This window comes from Octopus bimaculoides, chromosome 16, assembly GCF_046866305.1.
Source record: "Octopus bimaculoides isolate indiv1 chromosome 16, ASM4686630v1, whole genome shotgun sequence".
Taxonomy (NCBI): Eukaryota; Metazoa; Mollusca; class Cephalopoda; order Octopoda; family Octopodidae; genus Octopus; species Octopus bimaculoides.
The window spans coordinates 16822757-16850339 of NC_142943.1; the positions used below are offsets into that span (position 1 = coordinate 16822757).

General features: G+C 31.4%; 1 protein-coding gene across 41 annotated transcripts in view; it reads left to right on the forward strand.

Moving 5' to 3' along the window:
• LOC106871424 (poly(rC)-binding protein 3) overlaps positions 1-27583 on the forward strand; it is a 488151-nt gene that overhangs the window by 285467 nt on the left and 175101 nt on the right. For 25 of the 41 annotated variants that reach the window (XM_052973806.2, XM_089364186.1, XM_089364203.1 and 22 more), the window contains 8 exons: positions 2504-2536; positions 3133-3249; positions 3506-3625; positions 6427-6555; positions 19181-19381; positions 21310-21388; positions 21764-21923; positions 23832-23951. In XM_052973806.2, the coding sequence (XP_052829766.1) occupies positions 2504-2536; positions 3133-3249; positions 3506-3625; positions 6427-6555; positions 19181-19381; positions 21310-21388; positions 21764-21923; positions 23832-23951 (959 nt within the window). The remainder of the gene's footprint in view (positions 1-2503; positions 2537-3132; positions 3250-3505; positions 3626-6426; positions 6556-19180; positions 19382-21309; positions 21389-21763; positions 21924-23831; positions 23952-27583) is intronic. The other 16 variants (XM_089364192.1, XM_089364191.1, XM_052973818.2 and 13 more) reach the window with 3 other exon arrangements.

A 27583-nucleotide genomic window follows, 5' to 3' on the forward strand; every position in this document is an offset into this window, starting at 1 on the left:
ATTTATGTTCCTAACACTAGCTTAATGATAGCAAAGTTATTTTACTAAATTCTTTGTTATATCTAAAATTAAGTGAAAGAAACACAGAGCATCTTAACCACAATAGATCTCTTTTGCTATGGTTTGGTTTGGGTTTAAAAGTTCAAAGTGGACTAAACCATCCATATCCCACCAAACAGATAACAACACTTTACATGGGTGAAGACCTTCTTTAACCTGATGTTTCTCCTTTCTCTGCCCACTGTCTTCAGCACTTGACATTTTTATAGAGAAACTGGAAAAATGGAAACTGAAAGAAGTTGGAAACTGAAAGAAGCCCATCATATTTATATATATATATGTATATATCTACATGTGTATATCTTTGTGTCTTGTCTATCCCCACTGCCACCGCTTGACAACTGGTCATGGTGTGTTTACATCTATGTAACTTAGGAGTGTGGCAAGAGACTGATAGAATAAATACCAGACCTAAAAAATAAGTCCTAGGGTTGATTTGTTTGACTAAAATCCTTCAAGGTGGTTCCCCAGCATGGCCACAGTTATGACTGAAACAAATAAAAGATAAAAGATATATATATGTGTATATGCATATGTATATGTATATGTATATGTATATATATATATATATATATATATATATATATATATATATATATATATATATATATATATATATATGTATATATGTATATATATATATATATATATATATATATATATATGTATGTATGTATGTATGTGTATGTGTGTGTGCATTTGTGTGCAATATTGCATAGTAGCAGAATGTGAGCATTGAATCTGAAAAATATGCATAACTGGAAAGAAATGAGATGTGCATGATTTAGTGACTGTATAATGTTAGTACACATATATGACTCAGCATTAATGAGCCGAGAGAGAAACTGGATGTTTGGGAAATCAGATATAATATGTAAGAGGTTAAAAATGAGTTGGTATCCACATATGATGTGTATGGAAGTTGACGGATAAAAATGTGTGGAATGAGACAAGTGAAAGGATCCTGTTGAAGAAAATAGTTGAGGAACACATGAAAGCAAATGCAAGTTGATCTCAGGATGCTGAACCTCACAAAGATGGCAAAATATTGCTCAGGCAGTAAGACAGCAACAAAACACTGTAGTGGAGAAGACTTGTCCTATCCTTGTGAAAAAAGAAAACAGAAGTAAAATGATGGTGATGGTGATGGTGTTGATAATGATGATTTTGTGGTGGTAGTGGTGGTGTTAGTGTGTGTGTGTTTAAAAACATATTCCAAGAACTGATGGGGGTATGCATTGTTAAAAATTATATGTACAAGTATAGTGTGTAGTAACATGCATGTGCACCTGTGTGACTAATAATGAGTGAGGGAGAGACAGTAGATTTTGCAGCAATAGCTGACAGACAATTTATCAGAATGCATTACCAGAGCTATTTATCTTGTTTTGCAGCTCATCTGCTTTTTGCATAATAATTTCTACTGTTTCACAGCTTAAAAAGTAATCCTTTTCAAAGCTTTGTACAGTGCAACAGCTTAAACAATGTAAAAAATAGCAAAGTTTTTTTTTATATCAATGCCAACATATATAAAAAACTTAGGAATGATAATGTTTTTCCTCATCACTCTAAATTAAATATTCATTTATTCATAGGTTTAATAGATTTAAATTTTTTATGCATTAATTAGATACCTTCCCTCTAGAGTATTGATTTTATTATGGGAATTATGATTATGTATAATGATATGTATATGGTTACAATCTATGTATTTGATTTTGCATGGGCTTCATAATCTTCATTAAAATATTATTCAGGCATGTGCAATATAGTCATATCTAGGTATGACTGTATTGTGTGTATGTACACATGTTTATATGTACGTGTATAGATGTAGTTTTGAATCTTTATCAATATGTAAGAGCGTGTAGGTGTCTATATTTCCATTAGATATATGTATGTATATACATGTATATATGAACATACATACATACATACATACATACACACATACATACATAATGTATATATCCTCTCTAGTGGTATATATGAATATCTGAGTATTTACACATTGGACACTAGTGGTTTCCTTTTCTGATATCATTATGAATTTTTTTTTTTTTGTAAGGTGACAAGCTGGTAGCATTGTTAGTGTGTCAAATAAAATACTTAGCAGCATTCCTTACAGTCTGAGCTCAAATCTCACTGATGTCAACTTTACCTTTTTTCCTTTCAGGATCAATAAAATAAAGTACCAGTCAAGTACTGGCATCAATGTAGTCAACTTATTTTTCCCCTTAAATTACTAGCCTTGTGCCAAAATTTTAAACATTAATAACACTTTTTTATGTAAAACTCCAAGGAACAAACTATTAACAAATAGCTATATATTAAATTAATCTCTTTGTTTTATACATAAGTAAAATTTCTCATGAATACTATTCTAAATGTTTTTATCAATTAAGACCAAGCCAGTTATTCATATATTTTACTTATTTTTTAGAAAGGAGATAATATCAAGAAATTCAGAGAAGAAGTGAGTATGGATATTTGTTTCACACTTTCTTTTTATGATATTTAAATATTATGCTTTAATTCTCTAAAAATATTTTAGTCATTTATTTCTAACCTTTTAGCCTTATTTTTTAAAAATTAAATTATTATATTTTAAAATCAAATTAAATGAATATTTTCTAACTTGTGATTTGTTCATTTATGAAATTAATTTTTAAAAACCTTTTAAATATTTTCTACTGGTGCAGTTGTAATTTTTTGGTAAAATGAGTTTGCAATCTAGTTTTATTCTTTATTGGATCTATGTTACATTATAACTTTCTATATTCTTTCCGTTATAAATATGCTGCTTTGTAGGAATAATGGTTCCATTACACACAGAAACAAGGGTCTTCTGGTGTCAAAACATTAATGTAGTTAAATTAAGACAAAGAAACAGCAAATGTTTTTTGTTCAATTTCTGATGCATATAACTTTGCCTTTCATCTGTCCATTATGAGATAAAGTTGGATATTGACATAAATATTAAAAGTCCTTTACTGTATATTCATCAAGATCTATTTTTTTCGTTGATGCTTTTAAATAGTTTTCAAATGCATGTTTTTTTGTTTATTACAGAGTGGAGCTAAAATTAACATATCAGATGGCTCTTGCCCAGAACGAATAGTAACAATTACAGGTTCTTTAGAGAGCATTAACAGAGCCTTTACAATGATTTGTAAAAAATTTGAAGAGGTTTGTTCTAATAACATTTTAAACTTCTCGTAAATATTCATTTATATTTTGAAGCAGTTTTATGAGTTTCTAAATTGGCATAAAGATTTTAAAGATTTTTTTAATAATCTTTTGATAAATATTTTGTTATAGCTATGTTATTTTAATGAATAATTTAATTTCTTTACTTTTTAAATTGATACCAATTTTAATTTTTATTTTTATTAAAGATATAACTTAATTTAAAATCTTTCTACATTTTCCTAATTGCTATTAGGATCTTCAGAACACACCTACGGTGCCTAAGCCTCCTGTTACTCTCCGATTGGTTGTGCCAGCCAGTCAATGTGGCTCTTTAATTGGAAAAGGAGGCTCAAAAATTAAAGAAATCCGAGAAGTATGTTTTTTTTTTAAATTTTCATTTAATTTTTCATTGATTATATTTATTCCCTTAATTTAGTTTGGTTAGTGTGTAGTAGTATTGAAATTAACATGAAAATTAAATTGATGCTCAAGTCTATAAATGCCACAAATTTCATACTGTTAATGGTCAATTTTCACCAAGCAGTAAATGTTTACAATTGTACCAATTATTGGCTATTAAGGTAAAAGAATGACAGAAGCAGTAGAATATTGAACTCAATGCTTTTCTGTATTTGGTGTTTTTCATTTACTACATTCTAAATTTAAACTCAACTGGAGTTGGATAAAATCAATAAAATAAATTTAAGTCAAATTAGTCAACTCTTTACATATGTATGGGCTTTTCAGAATCTAAGAAATTCAAATTTGTGGTAATTATAACATTAATATTAACAAAACTCAAGCAAATTTAATTTACTATCAATATTTGGGATTTTGTTAAATTTCTTCCAACAACTTTTTCCAACAATTTAAAAAAATTTCCCCAGATTATTTTCAAACAAATGTTGTTCTGATATAGTTTTACATGCTGATGATGAAAATCACATTCATTTTTCTTCTAGAAATTAACAATAAAGAAGTTACAGGTATTTAAAGTTATGTAATTTTAGCCAATCAAAAGCCTCCATTGCCAATATTTTGGATATCGCAACTATCTGTTGCCATGGAAATGAGCATAAACAAGGATAAGACAATGACAATGAAACCTTTAGGTGGTCTCTCAACCTGCTAGAAATAGTAGCAAAATCTTTCTTAAATTACAGTATAACATCTAAAAAACAAACGAAAACGATGGCACATTATATAATGTAGTTGTTCTATTAAAGTGCAAAGTGCACTGGGAAGACTTTTTTGAGAGGACCAATGTCTCTCTCTTCACTAATTCTCATCCATGCTTGCATCATGTATGTATGTACACCTTTTCCTACCAAACCTGTTATATAAACAGAGGATGTAAATTTGATCATCATCATCATCATTATCATCATCCTTTAACGTCTGTTTTTCATGCTGGCATGGGTTGGACTGTTTGACCAGAGCTGGCAAGCCAGAGAGCTGCACCAAATTCCCGTCTAATTTGGCTTGGTTTTTTTCAGCAGGATGCCCTTCCTAATGTCAATCACTTTACAGTGTGCTATGTGCTTTTAATGTGACACTGGCATGAGCACTTTTATGTGGCACCAACATGAGTGCATTTTATGTGTCACCAGCATGGGATTATTACAGGTCAATCCTCTTCACCAGGAGGAGTGGTCTTAAGACTTCAGCTGTGGAGATGGGGCTTCTTCCTTTATTCCTTTACTTTTCTGTATAACTTGAAACAATAGACACACTTCTATTTCTTTTATACTTCATAAGTTATATGCTCCTCTCATTATCTCATAATCTTTCACATTTTACTTGTGTGTTTTTCATTGAATATATACATACGTATATATATGGGTTTGGCTACTCTACATTGATAAGGGGCAACTACCCTGAAACTAGTCTGTAGATGCCAAACCAGCAAGGGGAAGCTGCTGACCTCCCCTGTTCGAAGGTTATAATGGACACAGGTTCGTGTGTCACACAGCTAGCTAGAGGCGATGGCCTCTTGGAGCTAATCAATGGCAGCATTCGTCCTATTTTCCTGGACTGCCATGTTAGCTTGGCGATAACTATTAGTATCCACCAGTACTTCTGCCATAGTCTCTTTTAGAGAGATTTTGAAATATTAATATCTATATATCTATATCTATATCTATATATATATATATATATATATATATATATATATATATATATATGCACATACACATACACACAAGTGTGTATATGTATATATATATATGTATAGGTGCAGGTGTGGTTGTGTGGTAAGAACTATTAATTTTATGTATATACATTAGCAAATCACTAAATCATTCATTAATTTGGATGATGTAAACATATATACTAATAGTGAAACAAGCTGAAGAAAGCTGAAATCGAGCAGGCTTATCTGATGAGGCAACAGAAATTGCTGAAACTGACATCAGTATTAAGAATTCTCAGTTGGCATTTTTTGGACAATTCAGGTCCCTGCTAGTGTATATGTTTTTATTCATGTGTGTTAATTACAGCATTAGAGCCTTCTAGCTCATACTTCTAGCAATGTAGGTGTTTCTTAATGCCCTAGTCACATTTAGTGACAATTATAATTCTCCTTTTTAGTAAAACATTGCAACCTGCTGTTTATATTAATTGTATATATATATATATATATATATAAAACTATATAACAATATTTATGACTTGCAAGTAATTTAATTTGTGAGTTAGAACAAAGACTTTTGCATTGTAGTAGAGTCATTGTAGCCATTATAACATAGCCATTATAACATAGCCATTATAACATAGCCATGGCTATATTCAGTTTTACTTTTATAAAATCTACACATTTCATCTGACTTTACATTCTGAGTTCAAATTTCACCAAGGTCGACTTTGCCTTTCATTCTTTTGGGGTCGATAAATTAAGTACCAGTTGTGTACTGGGTCGATCTAATTGACTGGCCCCTTCCCCCAAAATTTCAGGCATTGTGCCTAGAGTAGGAAAGAATAAAGTCTATAAATTTTTTTTTTATTGTTTTAAAGACTATATCTCACTGAGTATTTTCATTTGCCATAATATAATTTTTTGAAATATATATTTTTTGACATCAGTACAAACTTTTGATTTTTATCAATATTTTCTCTCTGAATATTTTAAAAATATAACTTGAAAATTTTTTCCTTAATCTTATTCATTAATAGAGTACTGGGGCCTCAATTCAGGTAGCCAGTGAAATGCTTCCCAATTCTACTGAACGGGCTGTGACAATATCAGGGACGGCAGATGCAATTATACAATGTATCCAAAGTATCTGTTCTATTATGTTGGAAGTGAGTATTTTGAATATTTAATATTATTTTTTTTAGTTTCCAAATTCTTTCTAACATTGTTAAGTTTATTAAGACTTTAAGAATTAATTTTTATAGTATATATTGTAATTAAGTAAAGAAAACCAGTTTGTTCATTATTAAATTAGATCTGTCTTACTCTTTTGCTCTTGGCTTATATTCACATTTATCTGATAAAAAGTTATATACTGAAGTGAAGATGATAGTATTAAAAGTAGGTCCATGTTAGCCCAAGTTCCAGCTAGCTCTGTGAAATATTCATGAATTTTACAGCACTGCCATGGCTTAATTGTGGTAAGTCATTTCTCCCTTTGGTATCTGTTTACTGCTGAGTGTATTTGTACAGAAGCGGTAACTTGATTTGAACTGCCTACTTTGGTTGATTGTCTGACTCCCTTTAGAATTGATTATTTGTAGCTTTTGTGCATGGTAACAATGCTAGGATTTCTTTTGTTTTGGTCAAATGAAAAATATGATTAATGAAAAGCCAAAAGCCAGAAGCCAGAAAATAAGTTATTCTAAAATATGTGGATTTTAAATTATGATATAAATGTCTCTTCTTTTTAATTCATTTAATTTTTCAAAATATATGATCTGTGTCTGTAAACCCCTTTTTATTCATTTGCTTATTTATGTACCATCTCTATGGTTACAATGAACGAGTCAGTTTAAAGTTTTGTTGAAATGTCTCATCGCTTCCCCCCACCATCACTTTTTCTTCTCTTTCTCTTTGTTTTCACCATAAATTAAAGCACTAAGATTTGAAATAAATGAACGAATCAGAGCTATATAACTTTTCACCAAAGACTAATGTTATTCATAGCTACTGACTTAGCAGTTCTGTTTTTTGTTAGTGTTATTATATACATTTTCTAGACATAGTTAAGATTTTGATAAACTTTACTTTTAATAGCATAAATGCATGTCCATCTCTTTTTAAATTGATTACTGAATTCTATTTAATAACATTTTATCAAATTTAGATTACTAAGTCAAATGAAATGCTACATTGACTACAGACATCTTTTATGCACTTAACTTCAAATGCCATTGCCCACAAGACAACAGATAGATCATATTGTCAGTTAATTATTATAATTTCTGTAAATTATGAACTCAGATTATAAAACATTATCCAAATGCTTCTTCAAAATCTATTTCTAGAATGCTTCAGTGGCTCACTGAAGAATCTGTTGTTGCTGTTGTCATAATTGAAAATTGCATTTCAGTAGTTGAAAGTGTCACATTTGAAATAAAAAGAAATACACACAATCAGTTTCTATTGTTTTGATAGAAGTTATTTCTAGAGTGGTGAAGATTGATTGTACTAAGCTTTGAGTTGCATACCTTTCAATTATCTCCAGATGTCATATTTTAAAATTTATTTAGGTCAAGTGTATTCTCAAACAACTCAAATATTATTGATCGGAATTACAGAGCATGGAAACTTTATAACCCTAAATTATTTTACTGTTAAAATACTTTTGTTATAACAATTTTATCTGTCATGGATGACTAATTCCTACTACTTTAGTATAAAATATAAGTGTGCCACATTTTCTTGCTATGTTGACTGAACGGAATAGAATAAGACATACACTTAATAGTAGTTCCTTATAATCAAGGAATTTAGTTACTTAGCCATCACAGAAAAATAATCCATTTTCATTTTGATATTTATTTTGAAAGGGATTCACAAGTTGTGTATAATAGATTTTTGTAGATAATATATAATTCTTGCTGATATCGACCAGAGGGATGGCTTCAGGCCAGTGTGAAAAGTGGTCAATACATGTAAGTATATAAGTGAATCTGCAACTAACTGGCCAAGGGCCAACCAAGACAATATAGATATGTTGGAAACAAGCGTCTTGATTTTCAAAGGTGTTGAGAGATGTATTGCTGCTAGTCAACTATACAAAGTGAAGTACAGTGCAATTCTTTCTCTTTGCCTGGCTCCCTCTGGCACTTTCTCTCTTGTGCTTGGCTTTTCACCTATATCCTGTGCAGTCATGCACAGCTAAAGGAAAATCTACATACTGGCTTCCTCTCTAAACACACAACTATCATGGGTAGCAAAAAAAAAAGAAGACTGCTGGGAAAATGGAATACTGGGTTAAATGAAATGCAGTCTATCTCAGAATTCAAATGTCATCAAAATAGATTTACTTTATAATGGGTAATTGGGTATGCATTTATGTTAAAACCCTTCCTTATTTTTGTTGGTAAAAAAAAGAAAAAAATCAATTTGAGTTTTGTTACATTTTTATAATAAATTTCAAAACCCAAGTCAGATTGTTACAAATGTAATAATATAAATTATAGGCACATGCATGGCTTTGTGGTAAGAAGCTACTTCCTAGCCTCATGCTTCTGGGTGTATGGTATCTTAGACTATTGCTCCAGGCTGACCTTAGCCTCGTGAGCAGATTTGGCAGACAGAAAGAAACCTGTCACACATATGTGTGTGTGCGTGTGTGTGTGTATGTGTGTGTGTGTGTGTTGTGTGTGTGTGTTGTGTGTGTGTGTGTTACTATCTTCTTTCTTAGACATTACTTGATAATAGTAAATGAGTGTCACTGTCATTCAAGCAGTGTTCTTCATTTCCAATCTTCCTCAAAAGTATGTCTGATCAAGGGGAAATATTACTTAACTTGGAAACAACTGAGGGTTGGTGACAGTAAAGGTATCTAGCAGTAGAAATGTAGGGTCACTTTGAGTTTTGCATTGCTGATTTACAAGGCATATCTCAGTTAAATTAATATAATTCTATCAACTAGTTGTAAATATGTAATGTTAAGTTCATGTGTTGTAGACATTAAAAAAATATATATACTCTATGTTTCCTTAGATATCAAATCCATCACCAAGAGTTTAATCTCTTTATACATTTGATAATATAAAACTGCTAGAAACAACATTCAGTTTCTTAAATAAAAAAAACTGTCAAACAAATAGTTGTACAATGTGCATTAAAAAAAATATCTATTATTTATATTTTTAATATTTATACCTTTATGATGTTATTGTTTACATCTTGAACAAATTGTATCATAGATTTGTATTTCTTTGATAAATATGTTTTATATTCAGTGTAAAATTATTAGTTGGCATATTTATATTGTTTTCAACATATCATTTAGCATGTCTTAGTAATTTTGTGTCTGTGTATATTGATATATTATAATGTGTATTTTTTTTTTTAATGAGTAATCTTTTATTTCCAAATGTTATTATTTTCTCTTTAGACAAAAATATAGATTTTAATCCTTGTTGAATTATAAAGAAGAAAACTAATAGTGATGACTTGTCTTAGTCTTATGGAGTTTATAGTTTCTGAATATTGATAATAAAATGCAATTTTTTTAATAGAGAATCAGTCTTTTTGTGTCTCTTTGTCCTGATTTTTTGGCTTGTATATACTTATATATTTATGCACAGTCAGTAAATGAATATCTTTATAAGAGATTACTATAAATATTTTTGAAAGGAAGATACTTGAGTTTATTTGTTAAATTATTAATATTCAAATTAATTTAAAGGTGGTGAGCTGGTAGAACCTTTAGTATGTTGGGCAAAATGTTTAGTGGAATTTTGTCCTTCATTATGGTCTGAGTTCAACTTCTGCCAAGGTTTACTTAACCTTTCATCCTTTCAGGGTTAATAAAATAAGTACCAGTTGAGCACTGGGGTTGATGTACTCAATTGCTGACCTTGTGCCAAAATTTGAAACAAATATTTATTTAAATTATTTAGACTATAGTGTGGTTTCAAGCATAAAATTTTTATCTATGACATGTATAGAAATACATAACACACCGAATATCACTTATATTTGATTCTATCATTTATATGTCAAATATTTTTATTCTATGTGAGTATGATACAAAGAGAAAGGTTGATCTTACAATTCATTCATTCAAAACCTTAATTAAGAAATTACATTCCTGTGAAATTGGAATATGACTCAGAGGAACTTATTATCAAACTTTGTGATGTATTTACATAGGCAATTCCACCTGGTTATTACACATTTGCAATATAAGAAAATGAATGCAAAATCATCAAAGCATATGTTAGTTTGTAGATGACTATTTTACTGAAATTTTTAACTGGAATAATGATAGCTTGTTGCTAAAGGCATGAAACCAAAAATTACTAGGAGCTTCTAGACTGTCAAATGTTTTTTGTTCTTGATTGAATACACTTTGCCTGTCTTCTCTGCATACTGTATTTCTGTACTTTCAATATTATTCAATTTTATTTACAGTTCCTATTTAATTTTACAATTTTACTAATTTTTTAAAAATGTCATATATTACAACTGAAATAGTGAATGAATTCCTTTTCCACAGCTTCCATCACTTACAGCTAAAATGTGTTTTATGTCATTTTAAAACAATTTCAAAGTTTTTATTTCTCACAATGATTATGAATGTAATAGCAATCCAGGTATTGAAGTATTGTTTTAAAGAAAGAATGCTAATCTCATATTTACTTAATGTTTCAGCTAAGTAAAAATCTTATATGTACCATCTAAAATGTTATCCTTTCCTTTTTGTTTCAAAGTGACCTCTCATAAGGTATGCTACATTTAATGTATTATAGGATATCTTGTATATATTGTATAGTCAACTATCATATTAATAGTTAAGTAATCAATGAAGTTTCATTAAATATTTTATCTACTTTATTATTATTATTATTATTATTATTATTATTATTATTATTATTATTATTATAATGATAATAATAATAATAATTATTATTAGGGTGGTAAGCTGTTAGAATCATTAGCATGCCAAACAAAATGCTTAGCAGCATTTCTTCTGGCTTTATGTTCAGTGTTCAAATTTTCTTTGAGGCTGGCTTCTCCTTTCATTCTTTTGGGATCACTAAATTAGGCACCTGTTGAGCACTGGTGTTGATGTAAATGCTTAGACACTCACCAAAATTTCTGGCCTTGTGCTTATTATAGAAATTATTATTATTACTATTGAGTGGGAGAGCAGCACACACCATCAAAGTGATGCTGGGGTACAAAAATATGATGCCCAATATACCTGCCATGACTACCTGTCTGATATACCAGGCGTATGCATCACAACCATACATGTGCAACATGGTGGTCTCATATCAAGATAAATAGTGCATAACCTCGCAGGTGGGGCCCTGTTAGAATTTACTTCAAGTCAAGTAGCCCATTGCACTCAAAAGATCACAAAATAAGGGTTGTTTAAGGATGTTGAACAAAACACCCATGTTTCCAGAGATGGATTATTCAAATCCCAAAGAATTCCTCTCTACTTCTGTTTATGATCAGGGATGCACATATCGTCAGCCAATAATTATTATCATTGTTATCATTATCATTGTTATTATTATTATTATTATTATTAATAATAATAATAATATTATTATTATTATTATTATTATTAAGGCAGTGAGCTGGCAGAATCATTAGCATGCTGGATGAAAAGCTTAGTGGCATTTCACCTGTCACTACGTTCTGAGTTCAAATTCTGCCATGGTCAACTTTGCTTTTCATCCTTTTGAGGTCAATAAATTAAGTACTTGTGAAACACTGAGGTTGATATAATTAACTGGTCCTCTACCAACAAAATTTCAGGCCTTGTGCCTTTAGTAGAAAGAATTATTGTTATTATTATATGTTTGACTTTTGCTTTGTATTTGTACAAGTTGGCTCCAAGTCTCACCCAGAGACCTCAAGAGACAACAAGTTCGAAGTTCAAGTTGGTATTATGCCTAGGGTCTCGTATATTTGGTTTTGCACATAGTATAGTTCTAGAGAATGTTTAAGAAAACATAAGTTTGTTTTAAAATTTAAGATTACATAGACAGTATTTTATGTAGGATATGGGTAATTCCCATGAGCACTATCTTTTGAATTTCTTCCATTTTTGCTTTTCCTGATATTTGAGCTAGGCAGGAATCAGACCCTTTTGCTACCATTCCTAGGGCACCTATGACAACAGGTATTGTTTTAGTCTTGAGGTTCCACATTTTGCCAATCTCTATTTCAAGATCTTTATACTTGTTCAGTTTTTGGTCGGTCTTAACAGATACATTTATGTTGGTTGGGACAGTCATATCAATGAGGAAGGATGGTTTTTGTCTGAAGTCTTTCAACATAATGTTTGGCCTATTTGCATCTATCTTTCTGTCAATTTGAACAGTGAAGTTCCAGAGGAGTGAGATGCGATCATTTCGAGCACTGGAGGTGGTTTGTGTTCCCACCAGTTTTTATCATAGGGCAGATCCAGGTTTTTGCAAATTACCCAGTGCTGCTCTATCATGCCTGTTGAGATACTCTGTAGATGCAAGAAGACTGCACATGGAGACAACATGATCAGTGGTTTCATTTTGTTGTTTACATACACGACATGTTGGGCTACTGCTGTTCTTTAATATGTTGGCTTAGTACTTTCTTGTAGGTAAGCATTGATCTTGGGCTGCTGTGATAAACCCATTGATGGGTAAGGGCTTTGTTAACATCGGCATTATTAGCTCTCTTTGGGTATTTGCCATTGAGAGGTTTTTCTTGTTGTTTGTCAGTAAGAATACCTAAGGCAGCAGTTTTAACACAGGTTTTCACACACTTAGCTTTTTCTGTGCTTGTTTCCAATATGTCTAATTCTAGGATTTGTTGTATTTGGAATTCACTTAGATATTCCTTTGCCTGTTTTTTTACTGAGTATGATGCTTTCTTGTTTTCATGCTTTAAGACAAGTTTCAACATCCAGTCATCAGAGTGTTTCAGATAGATGTTGAGGCCAGTTGTGGAAATCTTCATTGTTAATTCCAGTTGTAAAAGTCCAAGGCCACCCTCTTTTCTTGGCAGGTAAAGTTGTTCTATATCTGCCTTAGGGTGGTGCATTCTATGCATTGTCAACAAGTTTCGTATTTTTCTGTCAAGATTACATATTTCAGTGATTCAGCAGTTAATAATATTGAAACTGTAAGTTACAACCGGTATGGCTAAAGTATTGATCACTTTGATCCTGTTTCTTGCATTCAGCTATGTCTTGAATATTGCTCTTACCCTGCGATAACATTCTCTTCTGATCCTTTCCCTCATCATTGAATGTTTGATTCCATCACCTTCAAATACCCCTAGGTGTTTGTAGCTCTCCGCTGGTTCTAACTCCTTTATGACATTCTGTTGGTCAAGATTAATGTTAGATGTTTCTGTCATTTTCCCTTTGATAAAGGTAGCTTTTGCACATTTATCAAAGCCAAATTGCATCCTGATGTCATTACCGAATTGTTTAACAATTGCTAGTAAGCCCTTTAGTTGTTGGTCATTTTTTGCAAAGAGCTTTAAATCATCCATGTAAATGAGATGATTTATATTTTTATCAAACATTCTATAACTGTGTTGTATATCATTGAGCAATTGCAAGAGAGGTATTAAGGCTAGACAAAAGAGGAGTGGTGATAGAAAGTCAACCTGAAAAATGTCACATGAAATTCTTGCATCTCCAGCATTGAGAGATTCATTGTCACTGTTCAAAGTCAGTGATGTTCTCCATGATCTCATACTTACAGACAAGAAGTTATGCAAAATAGATGCTATTTTACACATTGCCAAACATTTCTTAATCCAGTTATGTGGTAGACTATCAAAATCTTTTTTATAACCTGCCCAAGCTATCAACAAATTTTTGTGTCATTTGTGACAATCTTCCAAAATCATCTTCTTGATGAGTAGCTGATGTTTACAACCATAGGACCCACGTTTACATCCATTTTGCTCATTAGGGAATATGCCACTTTTTATTAAAAAACGATAGGTATATTCAGACAAGACAGATGTTAGTATTTTATACATTTGTTGTTAAGCAGATTATGGATCTCAAATTTTTTGGTTCATTTGTTTCTTCATTATTATTATTATTATTATTATTATTATTATTATTATTATTATTATTATTATTATTATTATTATTATTATTATTATTATTATTATTATGATGTCACACTGTATGCAATATTGTGGGGTTGTTGATTGAAGATATTGTGTCTACAGGGGGTTTGTACTGTTTGTCAAGTTACAACAATGACCTCAGACAGTCAGTACTTTACGCAATATATGTGCAGTTCCAAGTAATGTCGATTTTTGTAATACTTCTAGATTGTAGGGTATTTTTAAGGTTTTCAGATACTTTTTCAGATTGGGTGGTATTGAACCCAATGCTCCAATGACAATAGGGATAAGCTTTATGTTCGACTCTCGTAGCTGCCACATCTTAGCGATCCCAATTATCAGGTCTCCATATTTATCAACTTTTTCTCTTTCTTTCATGATGATGTGTTGATCTTCTGGCACTGCTACATCCATTATTAAGCACTCTTGTTTGTCCCTCCTAAAGGTTACTATATCTGGCCTTTGGTGCTCTAACACTTTGTCTGTTTGGAAATCAAAGTCCCAGAAGATTTTTGCCTTTCTCTTTTCGTCCATGACCTTTTCCAGTGTATGTTGTTACCAAGCACCCATAACCTCATATCCATACTTATGGCAAAGTAGCCAGTGGAGGTTTTGGGCTACTTTGTCATGTCTATGTTTGTACTAACAATGTGAGTCACACTTTTGACCCTCTTCCCATATATTCTGCAGAGGTTTGTTGTACTTGTGTGGTATATATTCTTTTTCACTTAGTTGGTATTCAGTGCCTGGTCCTGCACAGCGATGATTAGGCTTTCAGTATTCTTTTTAGGTCACCCTTGTTGAGCCACCTCTATGATGCTTCCTGGTCTTTTAATTTGTTAGTAGGGTTTCTTCTCTCTCATTGGCTGTTCTTGTTCAGAATTCATGAGCACTCTCAAGTCCATTTTTGTTAACGCCTTCTGCACAAGCTGTTTACCAAATATTCTGCAGTGTTTCTTCTTTCACTGTTGATGCACACTCGTATGCTAATAAGCCCACATCCACCCTTCATGTACAGCCTGTATACATTTGCCTTAGGGTGGAGGGCACCATGCATTTCGGGTAGTGTGATTGAGTTGGTCAGTCTCTGCTTGTGCCCATCTCAGGATGAAATTGAGGTCCCCTCCCTTCAATTTCAAGCCTTGTGCCTTTCGTAAAAAGGATTATTATTGTTATTATTAAGGCAGTGAGCTGGCAAAATTGTTAGCACGCTGGACGAAATGCATAGTGGTATTTTGCCTGTCACTATGTTCTGAGCTCAAATTATTATTATCATCATTATTAGTCAGGCATACTTTTCCATAGCTTGTCTCTTTCAATGAGCTGCAAACCTGGATTAGGCATGGACCGAAGAGGGGCGCTTGGCACCTCAAGTACCGTCAAGCACTCACAGCCCTCCACCAAGTGGGCAATGCAGTTAGTGGTAGTTCCACTCTAGTGTTCTATAGAAGGCTAGTGGAGGGAAAGTGCAATGATGTTCTTAGGGAAACTCTGGGCATCGATGAAGATCAACTAACCAGTCTATTTTGGAGAACTTTTGGGCCTGAGCCTATGGATAACTTCCAGAAATCCCTTGCCTGGCAGTGCTACTGAGATGCACTGCCTGTTTGAGATAAAATTTACAGGCACGGAAGTGTTGTCAGCTGCCCAAGGTGTGCCCAGAACAATGAAACCATTCTGCACACCCAAGTCCAGTGCCTGAGTATTGCTGACCTGTGAGTTTAAGTTGAACATCTGCTGTTGCATGCAGGATGGATCCAGTATCATCTGAATCCATTGTGAAGAATGAATTATTATTATTATTATTATTATTATTATTATTATTATTATTATTATTATTATCATTATTATTATTATTATTATTATTATTATTATTAGTAGTAGTAGTATAGTAATAGTAAGGCAGCAGGCTGGTAGAATTGTTAGCATGCAGGAGGAAATGCTTAGCAGTATGTCATCTGTCTTTACACTCTGAGTTCAAATTCTGTTGGGGTCAACTTTGGATTTCATTCTTTCAGGGTCAATAAAATAGGTACTAGTCAAGTACTGGGGTCAATGTAATTGACTAGCCCCCTCCCACAGAATTTCCAACCTTGTGCCTTTGGTAGAAAGGATGATTATTATTATTATTATTAAGGCGATGAGCTGGCAGAATTGTTAGCACACCAGGTAAAATGCTTTGCGGTATTTCGTCTGTCTTCCCATTCTGAGTTCAAACTCTGCCAAGGTCGACCTTGCCTTTCATCCTTTCGGGGTTGATTAAATAAGTACCAGTTACACACTGGTTCGATGTAATCAACTTAATCCCCTTCCCCAAATTTGAGGCCTTGTGCTTCCAGTAGAAAGGATTATTATTATTATTATTATTATTATTATTATTATTATTATTTGTTCAAATAATCTGTTTTGCATTCTCCTGGTCAAGTACTTTAGATAGACAATTTCCCAAATTTGTGACTTTGTACCTTTGTAAAAACATCATTAGCATTATCATTGTGTCGATAGGATTTAGTTGTAGAAATGAGAAAGTAATGCCTGAAACTATTTAATCTCATAACTTTATGATCTAAATTCAAATGTCACAGAGGACTGACTTTGTCTTTCATCCCCCCACCCTAATAAATATTAGTCAAATATGGTGGTCAGTTATAGTGATATTACTTCTCTTAGTATATGTGACAGTGTGTCAAAAATCCTTATTGTTATTAATAGTGTAATAGTGCTGTTGTGCATTGAAACTGGATTTTAGGATTTAATTGCATCATCAAAATAATTATAAATTCTCGAAGAATGTGAAAAAATATTCTGGTTGAAAACGATAATTATTTCTAATTTTGGCACAAGGCTGGAATTTTAGAGGGAGGTGGCTAGTTGATTACATTGATCCTAGTATTTGAATGGCACTTTGTTTCATCAGCTCCAAAGGAATAGAAAGTAGGTTGACCTCAGCAGCATTTGTATTCTGAATATGATTATATAGAAAGCTGGAACAAATACTGCAAGGCATTTTGTCTAATGTTTTAATGATTCAATCAATCCACTGCTCTCGTGTAAAAAAATAAAACTCCCTTAAGTTTGCATTTCATATAAGATTCTAGATAATAACTTAATTATTTATAATATCATCACCTTAAATATCAACAAAGATATCAGGTCAATAATATATTAGGGAATCTTACTGAAGTTTGTGATATTTAGTATAAATTTTCATCATTTAAATATGTAGAAACATTTTCTGTGTGAAAAATTAGCTTTACTGTTGAAATTTGATTTTACCATAGCTATGGATTAACTAGAGCCTTGAGAGTGAAATATTGTTGATGGAAACTGTATGGAAACCTTGTGGAAGGACTGGTCCTGTTCTTGAGTGGCAAACTTATATTGTTGCCAGATTTAACAGCACCATTGACTTTCAAGTTCCTTTAGCAGAGTACACTCTGTTGAAAGTATTTGAGTCAGGTTTCAAATCTGAGGATGACTTTCTCCCTTCCTCCTTTCTAAGTTTTGGACATTTATAGACACTTCGTCTTCCTTTGACTAAGCTATTAAAAAAAAAATTAAGAAACTGGTGAAATAAGAAAAGATTTGAAAATCTTTTTTTTAAATATTTATTATATGATTAAGTATAATGAATATAGGCATGACTGCAGTGAAGATGTTTGCTTCACAAACACATAGTTCTAGGTTTGATCTCTCTATGTGCAGTACCTTAGGCAAGTGATTTTTATTAAAGCTTCAGTGAAATTTGGGAGACATAACTGTGTAAGCCTATCTATCCATCTATCTGTCAGTCTGTCTATCTGCTAGTCAGCTAGTCAGAGGGAGTGATTGTATGTATCAGCCTGGGATGGCAGAATCAGTAAATCAAACCAAAATACCTTTTGGTAATTGATTCCATTCCAGTTATGTCCATTTAATCCAAGTTGTCTTGGCTCTTTTTCTTATGAGGAGGAGAAAATAGTCATTAAAAGGAAGCAAAGAATAACCAAAAAAAGACTTCTGTTTAATGTTTATGTGTATAAAATATCTTATAGTCTACTTAGTAGTTATGTAATTCTTTGCTTTGCAGTCTCAATCAATAGTCCTTCATTTAGACAAACCTTTGTAGTTAATATTGCTATTACTTTTATGAATATAATGAAGATTATATTCATAATAAAATTCCTATTATGTGATAACTGTTGAGCTCATTTAAAGACAACAAATGACAATCCAAAGGTTTTACTTCATTTGAAATGAAGCTGGAATATTGATATTTAGAATGATTGTTTATCAACTCATTCATTTTAAAACATTTATTGGCATCAAAACACCTAGAATATACTGAACATAGTAATTGCATTTTGTGTAAAAAGTTTTTGAAAGGTTCTTTATACAATCACAACCATTTTCTAGCAATTTTTATGGTAAACAAATAAATTGCGGTCATTATCTTTTCTTGCTTCATCTGGATTTTGTTTTTGGCTGATTGCTGATCTTTACATCTTTTCACAAATATTAATGATGAAATCAATGAAAAATAAGATGAGTGAGCAGAAAAATCATCCTTTTGTAACAGTTTGCTGCTGTTTTTCTCTCACTGGAATACTTTTAATTTCTTATTTTAATGAATTTTGTTAACACTTTATGACAAATTTAACAACTCTTCTAGTTTTTCAGGTCAACAATGGAGTGGCTACCACAGACCCTTTCTTACACTCTCCTACTTATCCTTTAAATTCCTTTTACCTTCCTTTTCTCCAGTCCCCTCCTAAGGGAGCAACCATCCCATACCGTCCAAAACCTGTAATGCCTCCAGTGATATTTGCTGGTGGACAGGCATATACCATTCAAGGACAAGTACCAGTTCCAAGCCCAGAAGTAAGTTTCTTTGTATTATTATTGATATTGTGCACTGTCAAACTTATAATTGGGCACTATTTATTACTATAGACTGCTTTGCAGTACTTAATTTCATCCCTTTGCATCCTGAATTCAAATAGCTTTTCCTTTCCAAGTTCAACAAAATAAATACTGAAATTAATGGGGTGCAATTGACCATATCCTCACACACAATTTAAGGCCTTGTGTTAATGTTAGAGATTTTTATTGTTAATGTTGACAAGAGTTTCAGGTGAGTAGTTTTTGAGTTATGTACATTGCAATTCAAGTTGTGGTGGCTCGAAACTTCTGAAGAGAGCTTGGCCATGATAATAATTGTGTCTCAGACAAGTTTGTGCAATTGGCAGTCTATCTGAAGTTTGGTTCTACACTAAACATATTGCTCCATTGAAACCTGTGGAAGTCAAAATACTTTTGGGAAGGAGTTTCTTTTTTTTTTTCTTTTGTGTGAGGTTAATTTTGACATTTCTTGTAAAATTTTAAAGTTTCTTTTGTTTGTTGTGAAAATTTTATGGTAATAAAAAGTATTTATTTAGAATGTGTGGTTGTGTATGTTGTTATATTTTATTGTGTGGTGAACACAGTATATGTGCTGTGTGGGTTGTGTTATAGTATTAGTAGAAAGTTGGTAGTATGAATTATGTTATTGAATTAAAAATGTCCTATTTATTTCTACTTTAAAGTCTTTGAACTTTGATAGTTCTCTTGTACTTCTTTTTTAGTTTTATGTTCATGTATCTAATCACTTTTTCATTTAAATGAACTATTAGGTTATATTAATTCAAGACAACCTTCAAATAAAGAAGTCTTTCCAATGTGTCCTTTCTTCATTTAAGGTGGCAGGATGTAATTTAAGAGAGATTTGGTTGTACATGCTCTCTCATTGGCTTGATATGTAACACTTTTAAATATGTTTCTAAATGTTGCTGTTATCTATTTATGTTCAGTATAGCTGTATTCACTTCATGTCCATAGCTACTAGATTATACTCTCCAGTAGTTCTTTATACAAGAGCTGGTGTTAATTACAACTGCTGGTGTTAATTACAACTGCTGCTCTATTTTGTCATTGCTAATTTGCATAAAGCAGTGGATTATAATATTTCTTTAACCTAAGGTGGCAAGCTTGCAGAATTGTTAGCATGCTGGGCAAAATGCATAGTGGCATCTCATCTGTCTTTATGTTCTGAGTTCAAATTCTGCTGAGGTCAACTTTGCCTTTCATCCATTTGGGGTTACTGAAATAAGTACCAGCTGAGAACTGGGGTTGATTTAATAGACTTATCCCCTCCCCCTGAAATTGTTGGCTTGTGCCAAAATTTGAAACCATTATTTCTTTAATCTATTTTTATGCAAAGATTAAGAGATATTTACTAAAAAGAAGTGTATAGATATTAGCTTTAAGTGATAGAGAGCATAATTTCCTTGGCAGGAAAATGCTGTTGCATTCATTAATTATTTAATCTAAATTGTAAAGTAAAGTTTGAGATTTGCTTATATGACTTTAGAAGTGAATTTCTAAAAGTGCTAAAAAGCCCATTAAACATATCTTACACAGTGTCATAGTACAGCATAAGAAATAATATGGGACATAACATATATGTATATTTCAAATATAAACTTTTTTAAAGGTTTATTAACCAGGATTATATTCCTTACTATGCTCCTAATATAGTCCATTATTATTTCATGCAAAGTAAAATTGTTAGTGCATCAGACAAAATGCATATCTTTCAGCTTTTTACATTCTGAGAGGACAACTTTGTCTTTCAGCCGTTCAACAAAATAAATACCAGTTGAGCATTAGGATCAATATAATCAAATATACGCCCTTCTCTAAAATATTGGCCTTGTACTAAAAATGAAAACCATTATTTTTACATGCAAGACATTTTATTTTAATTCTAGGTCAATAAACTGCATCATCAATTTTCTTTGGGACAGACTGTACCAATTATCCCTGCAGCGTCTCAAACATTGTTACCAGGTAATCTTTCTCAGAATCATTTAATATATTTTAATAAAATAATATATAAATACAATAATAGAATATATTAATATTTCATTAATATATGCTTTTAAATAACTAATACCTTCTTGAATAATGTATAAACTGTTTTGCTTCACTTATAAATGTATTTTAATAAGTAATGAATTTCATAGAATTCTTCTCAGCTCAAGAAATTAATTTAAGGTGATTCATTTTAAAATATCATCTGTTTCTTCATGTAATTTTTAAATAATTAAATAATGAATGAATTTATTGATATGCATTTGCTTTGTTTCATTCTTTTTGTGCCAGATAATATAGTTTATTATTTTATTAATTTTGTTTACTAACTAACTCTTTTTCTTAATACAGGACATCTTTCTCTCCCAGGTGTTTCTCCAGTTTCATTTTCTCGACCAAATAATGCAGCTGCTACAGTACAAAATAGTCAACAAACGACTGAAATGTCAATACCAAATGATTTGATTGGGTGTATTATAGGACGTGCTGGACAGAAAATCAATGAAATTAGGTATGATACTTTGGTATCAGAAAATATGTTTTCTATATTCTCCTACATCAGTTACTTTGTAATTAAGAATTTAATTCTTAAATTACTGTAGAGGTTTCTCTCAATAAATATCCTAATCCTGTGAGGAACTAAAGGTTTTGACAATGTAAGGTCTCTCCATAAAAATAGAACTATTACATGAATTCAGAGGAAATTTGCTGATACAATATAATAACCATTGATGTACATTTTGAATGTGACTTTTATCTCTTGTCATGTTACTTTCACATGCTAAGTTAGGTCAAATACAATTCCTTAGATATTGATTTCCTAATTAAATCACTAATAAATAAATAGAAACAGATATTAATAATACCACAAAATTCTAACTCACTGCTTAAGGTATTAACTGTTATTGTGCTTGAAAATTAATAGAAAAAATTCAAAGATATTTACATGCATGGTACAGACAAGAAATCTTTTGACAAGAATTTCTTTCTGAAATGTGGTTAAACTTTGTTTCTTGCACAAAAGAATTCTTAGTTCCAATTTTTGATCCCAAAACAGCAATATTTAACTGGTTTTATGCAGTTTAAGATCTGGACACAGGTGTATATAATGTCATACAGGACTTTGAGATGTAAAGAAATTTAAAAGTTAGTGATACACTAAAATTTTGAAGAAAACAGCAGCACAAAATATGTAGAATTCATGTAAAGTGTATTTATTTGACACTGATTTGTCTAAGCAAATCTTATCATCAAAGACTGGATGTGTTGAGATTTGTATGTGAATATATACATATATTAAGTGGAAGTACTTAGTATCAATTTAAGAGTGCCATTACTGTTATATTACTGTTATATTGTATACTGTAATTGAGGAATATATCATAACAGATAAAGCAGCTTTTATTACACATTTGTATTTCATTTCTACTGCTACTGATTTCAATCTATACTGAACAGATATACCTGTGTTGATATGTTTCCATTTCTTAAAATAATATTCACTTTTCATATATTTAAATTTGTTTACAATTGGAGACTTCTTGAACCAGTTGTCCTTATTCATTCATTCGTCATCATCATCATTTAACATCTATTTTTCCATACTTGTATGGGTCTGATGGAATGTGTTGAGGCAGATTTTTCCTATGGATAGATGCCTTCTTGTTGCCAACCTTCATAAGATAATATTTTACATGGCCAGACATGTTTTCCACCAAAGACTGGAAATGAATAACATCACTTGTATGACAGTGATGCTTGTTTACAACCATCACATGATATCAAAACACGTGTACACACAAACACAAATCTATATATGCATGCATTCATTCATACACACACCCTCACGCACACTGATCTTCACTCAGTTTCTGCTTACCAAATCCTGCTCCTAAATCTTTGGTCACTCTGTAGTTATGGTAGAAGACACTTAAAGTGGGACTGAACCAGCGACTGTATGGCTGGGGAGCAAGCTTTTCAACCATGTGTGTTTATTATCCTTATTGTCATGTATAATTGTTTTTGGTTCGTGAATAATATTGAGTGTTTATTTGCTATTTCATATAGTGTGTTATCAAAGATATACTACATTCCTTTTTAACAATGTACTGAAATTGACAGAATTAAACACTGATAATTAAGCAGGCTATTTATTTTTCCAGTTTCTACATAGTATATTTTGATCAAATTGAAGTTATAAATTCATATGAATGTATATAAAAAAAAGAAAATCAATAATATTGTTTAAGGCTTCATAAATATTTTAATGCAAATAAAGGTCATTTGATATAGAAAAATGGTACCAAAGAAAAAAATATATTTCAGTATTCAAATAATAAAACTATAATTTTTCTTTATGCCTAAACATCAACATTAATTTAAAGAAAAATATAAATTGTTATTTATCATTTTATTATAGACAAATTTCAGGTGCTACAATAAAGATTTCTAATGCAGAAGAAGGTTCTTCTGATAGAAAAGTAACAATAACTGGAACTCCTGATACAATTGGGTTAGCTCAGTACCTCATTAACACCAGGTGAGTTATGATTTATACATCTTTGTTAAATACATATCTTTTAAGGTTAGCTAAAATACGAATTAGATTGATATGAATACTATTTCATAAATGAGAAACAAAATAAATATTAAAATAATCATAGGTTGGTAGTAAATTTTACTTAGGTTTAAGAATCAGTAGCTTGTGAGTAGAAAATAAAAGGTATAGAAAGCACAATTGTATTTAAATAACTTAAGATTCTCTCATAACTAGTTGAAATACCAAAACATTTTCCAGAGTTTCTAAAGTTCTAGTTATAAGTTATTTCTGTCATGAAACATTAAAACCTAGTATGGTATTTAGTCAAATATCTCTCTAATAATTAAAAATATACATTTTGTTTAAGAGAATAAATATTCTTAGTTTACAGTATATGAATGTGTGTGTGCATGTGCGTGTGTGAATATGTGTGTGCATGTATGTATGTGTGTATATATATATATATATATATATATATATATATATATATATATATATATATGTATGAATATATGTGAACATATGAATATATATATATATATATATATACATATGAACATATATGAACTCTGCCAAATCAGACTGGAGCCTGGTGTTGCCATCCGGTTTCACCAGTCCTCAGTCAAATCGTCCAACCCATGCTAGCATGGAAAGCGGACGTTAAACGATGATGATGATGATGATGATATATATATATATATATATATATATATATATATATAAATATATATATATATATATAAATATATATATATATATATATATGAATATATATATTTATATCAGTATATATATATGTGAATATATATATATATATATGTTAATATATATATGTTAATATATATATATATATATATATATATATATATATATATATATATATATATATATATATATATATATATATATATATATATATACATATATATTTACATATAGTTGTCTAAGAATCTATAAATCAGAAAAAATATGCATGCATATATTAGTCAATAGAGTGAATATTTTAATCAAAGTATACAGTATTGTAGATCCATTTCAACTAGTCTTGCCAATCAGATTTGCATGGGATATTAGATAGCCAGATATTAGATAACTGTGTAGCTAAGTAATATTTGAAACCGATTGGTAAAGTCAGTAATACTGTATGAATATGTATATATGTCATCCTTACCATCATCATTTATCACCCATGTCCCATCCTGACATGGGTTGGATGATTTGACAGTATCCACTGAGTCCAACGACTGCATCATGTTTCAGTGTCTGCTTTGATATGGTTTCTATGGCTGGGGATCCCTTCCTATGTAAGCACATTACCCAGTATATAGATACTGGGCCCTTTCTCTGTCCTACCAGCACTACTGAGATTACCATGCAGCTCACAGACTATGAACTATAAAGAGGGCTTTATGCTTGAAAGTGAAAGGTAAAATATGAGAGAAGAGGATAGATTATGTTTTTGTTGTAGAGTAATGACATGACTGCTCGCATTTACAAGGAGTGAAATGGCAAAGAATTGCATCAGTTGATGAGATACTGTACCTGCAATCCATGCTAGCATGGGAACAATGATGGACATATTTGCACAAAATGGAGCTCAATATGTTTAGTAGAGCAAATGGTTTACATTATAACAAAAATAGGGAACATAATCCTTAGGTGATTTATCAGCTTTTAAAAAAATCCCATTCTTTGTAGGCTGACCATCTTAAAATTGCTGTTATAGCTTTAAAATTGAAGTTATGTAAAATAATGAACTTTAGCTGCAATGTAACATTAAATATCAGTATTAGTTCTTCTTATGCTCTCAAGCATATTGGGCAACGAGTTGACACCACTGGCTTCTGTTGGCTGTGGTTTTCTCTACATTTGCCCATGTGATATTGACCTCTTGCATGTCAGTTATGAATGTTCTTTGCCATGTAGTTTTCAGTTAATTTCTTTCTTTTTCACCCTTTGGTGGTGTCCATTTGAAAGCTTTTAGAATAGCGTTGTTCTGTAACTGAATTATATGACCTGCTAGTTTCAGTCTTTGTGCTGTGATGATTTTTGCTAAGTGGTCTTCCCAGTACATTCACAAAGTCCTTTTCACCCAACTTTAGTGGAACACATCTAGCTTTCTGTCCATTTTCACAGTGCTCTTCCACGTCTTATTAGCATTGAGAACTGTTGGTAGAATTATGTTATTGTAGAGTTAGATCTTTGTGTAGGCTAAAGGTGTTGGAGGACCAGATAGTGCACATTCTCTGGAAAAGTATTCATTAAAATTTAATAAAGTCTATAAGCACAAATTCATATTTTATGAATACCTGTTTGCAAACTTATGACTGTTCTGGTCCAGGCATCACTAGTAATGCAAAGCAATGGAATCACAAACATCAATAAACATTTCATTTAGAATTTGTATATGTTCTTGCTCAATGGCAGCCCTCAATTCATTAAATGTTGCAAGTTTTTATTGTCAAATCTTTGCAAAAAATGTGTAGTAGTGTGAAGTCCAGTGAATGCAGAAGTTATTCTACTGGACCTCTTTGACCAACCCACTTATTTGTCAAAATCTCTTCAAGATAGTTCCTCACATTACTGTAGTAGTGTTGGGAATCCCATCTTGCTGGAAATGAAATTCAATATTTTCAAAGATCTCTTGAATGCTTTGTGTGACAGATTGTCACAAGTTCAAGTAAATGGGGACTAGTTACGCACTGTCAAGAAAAGAATAGTGCAATTAATTCTTGTGATGATAAGTTGCACCATACTGTGACTCCTGGTAAATTACTATAGTATACCTCCATAATATGCAGATCCTCAGATCCCTAGTAAGTGCAACTGTGTTAAATTTATCCTCATCACTCCAAATGATCTTTGTTGCAAAGATTCAGTTAGAGCATGGACTATTCTTGGACTGTAATTTTACCAAGGGCAGCATTTCAAATTGTGATAGATGTTTGATTTTTAAATTCCTGCTTTATGACTTACTTACTGTACAGATTTTCTTGAACTCTGGTAATATGTTTCTAGTATTCTTCCTTGTGGGGCTTATTAGTACCTGCAGCGTTTTGGAATATTTTTATGGACATTCTGAACAGTTCTAACTGCTTCAAACTTATCACTAATTTTAAATAGGTGGATATGCTTCAAACTTCCCCCTAAACAGTCTTTGCACTTTCAGTAGTCCTTTAGGATAAATTTCCTTTCTTCAAAACTTATTCTGGTTCCTTCATTATTTCTAATAGGTTAAATCTAAAAAATATAAACTGAGTTGTCGACTGTAAAAGTACATATACATTTTTGGGGGATGCCCTATGTATGTGTGTGTGTGCATGTATAGTGCTAGTTAAAGTACAAAACAATCAGTATTTAGAAAACAATATGACCATTTATATTCCAAAAGAGAAAGCTGTGAAGAAAATTCATGTTCTTTTGTGAAAATTTCTTGAAAGTTAGTTTTGAATTAAAGCACATTTCATTGAAGACGGCAAAATCAAAATACATACACCTTGTCCAATGTATTAATTAAACCTTCACACCATTATTGTTGACTTTAGCAAAGATTGTTGTTGCTGGTCCTTCTTTATATAAGGTGAAAAGTTTGGAAGACTATATTAATGGAGAAGGTGACATAATGCTGCCTG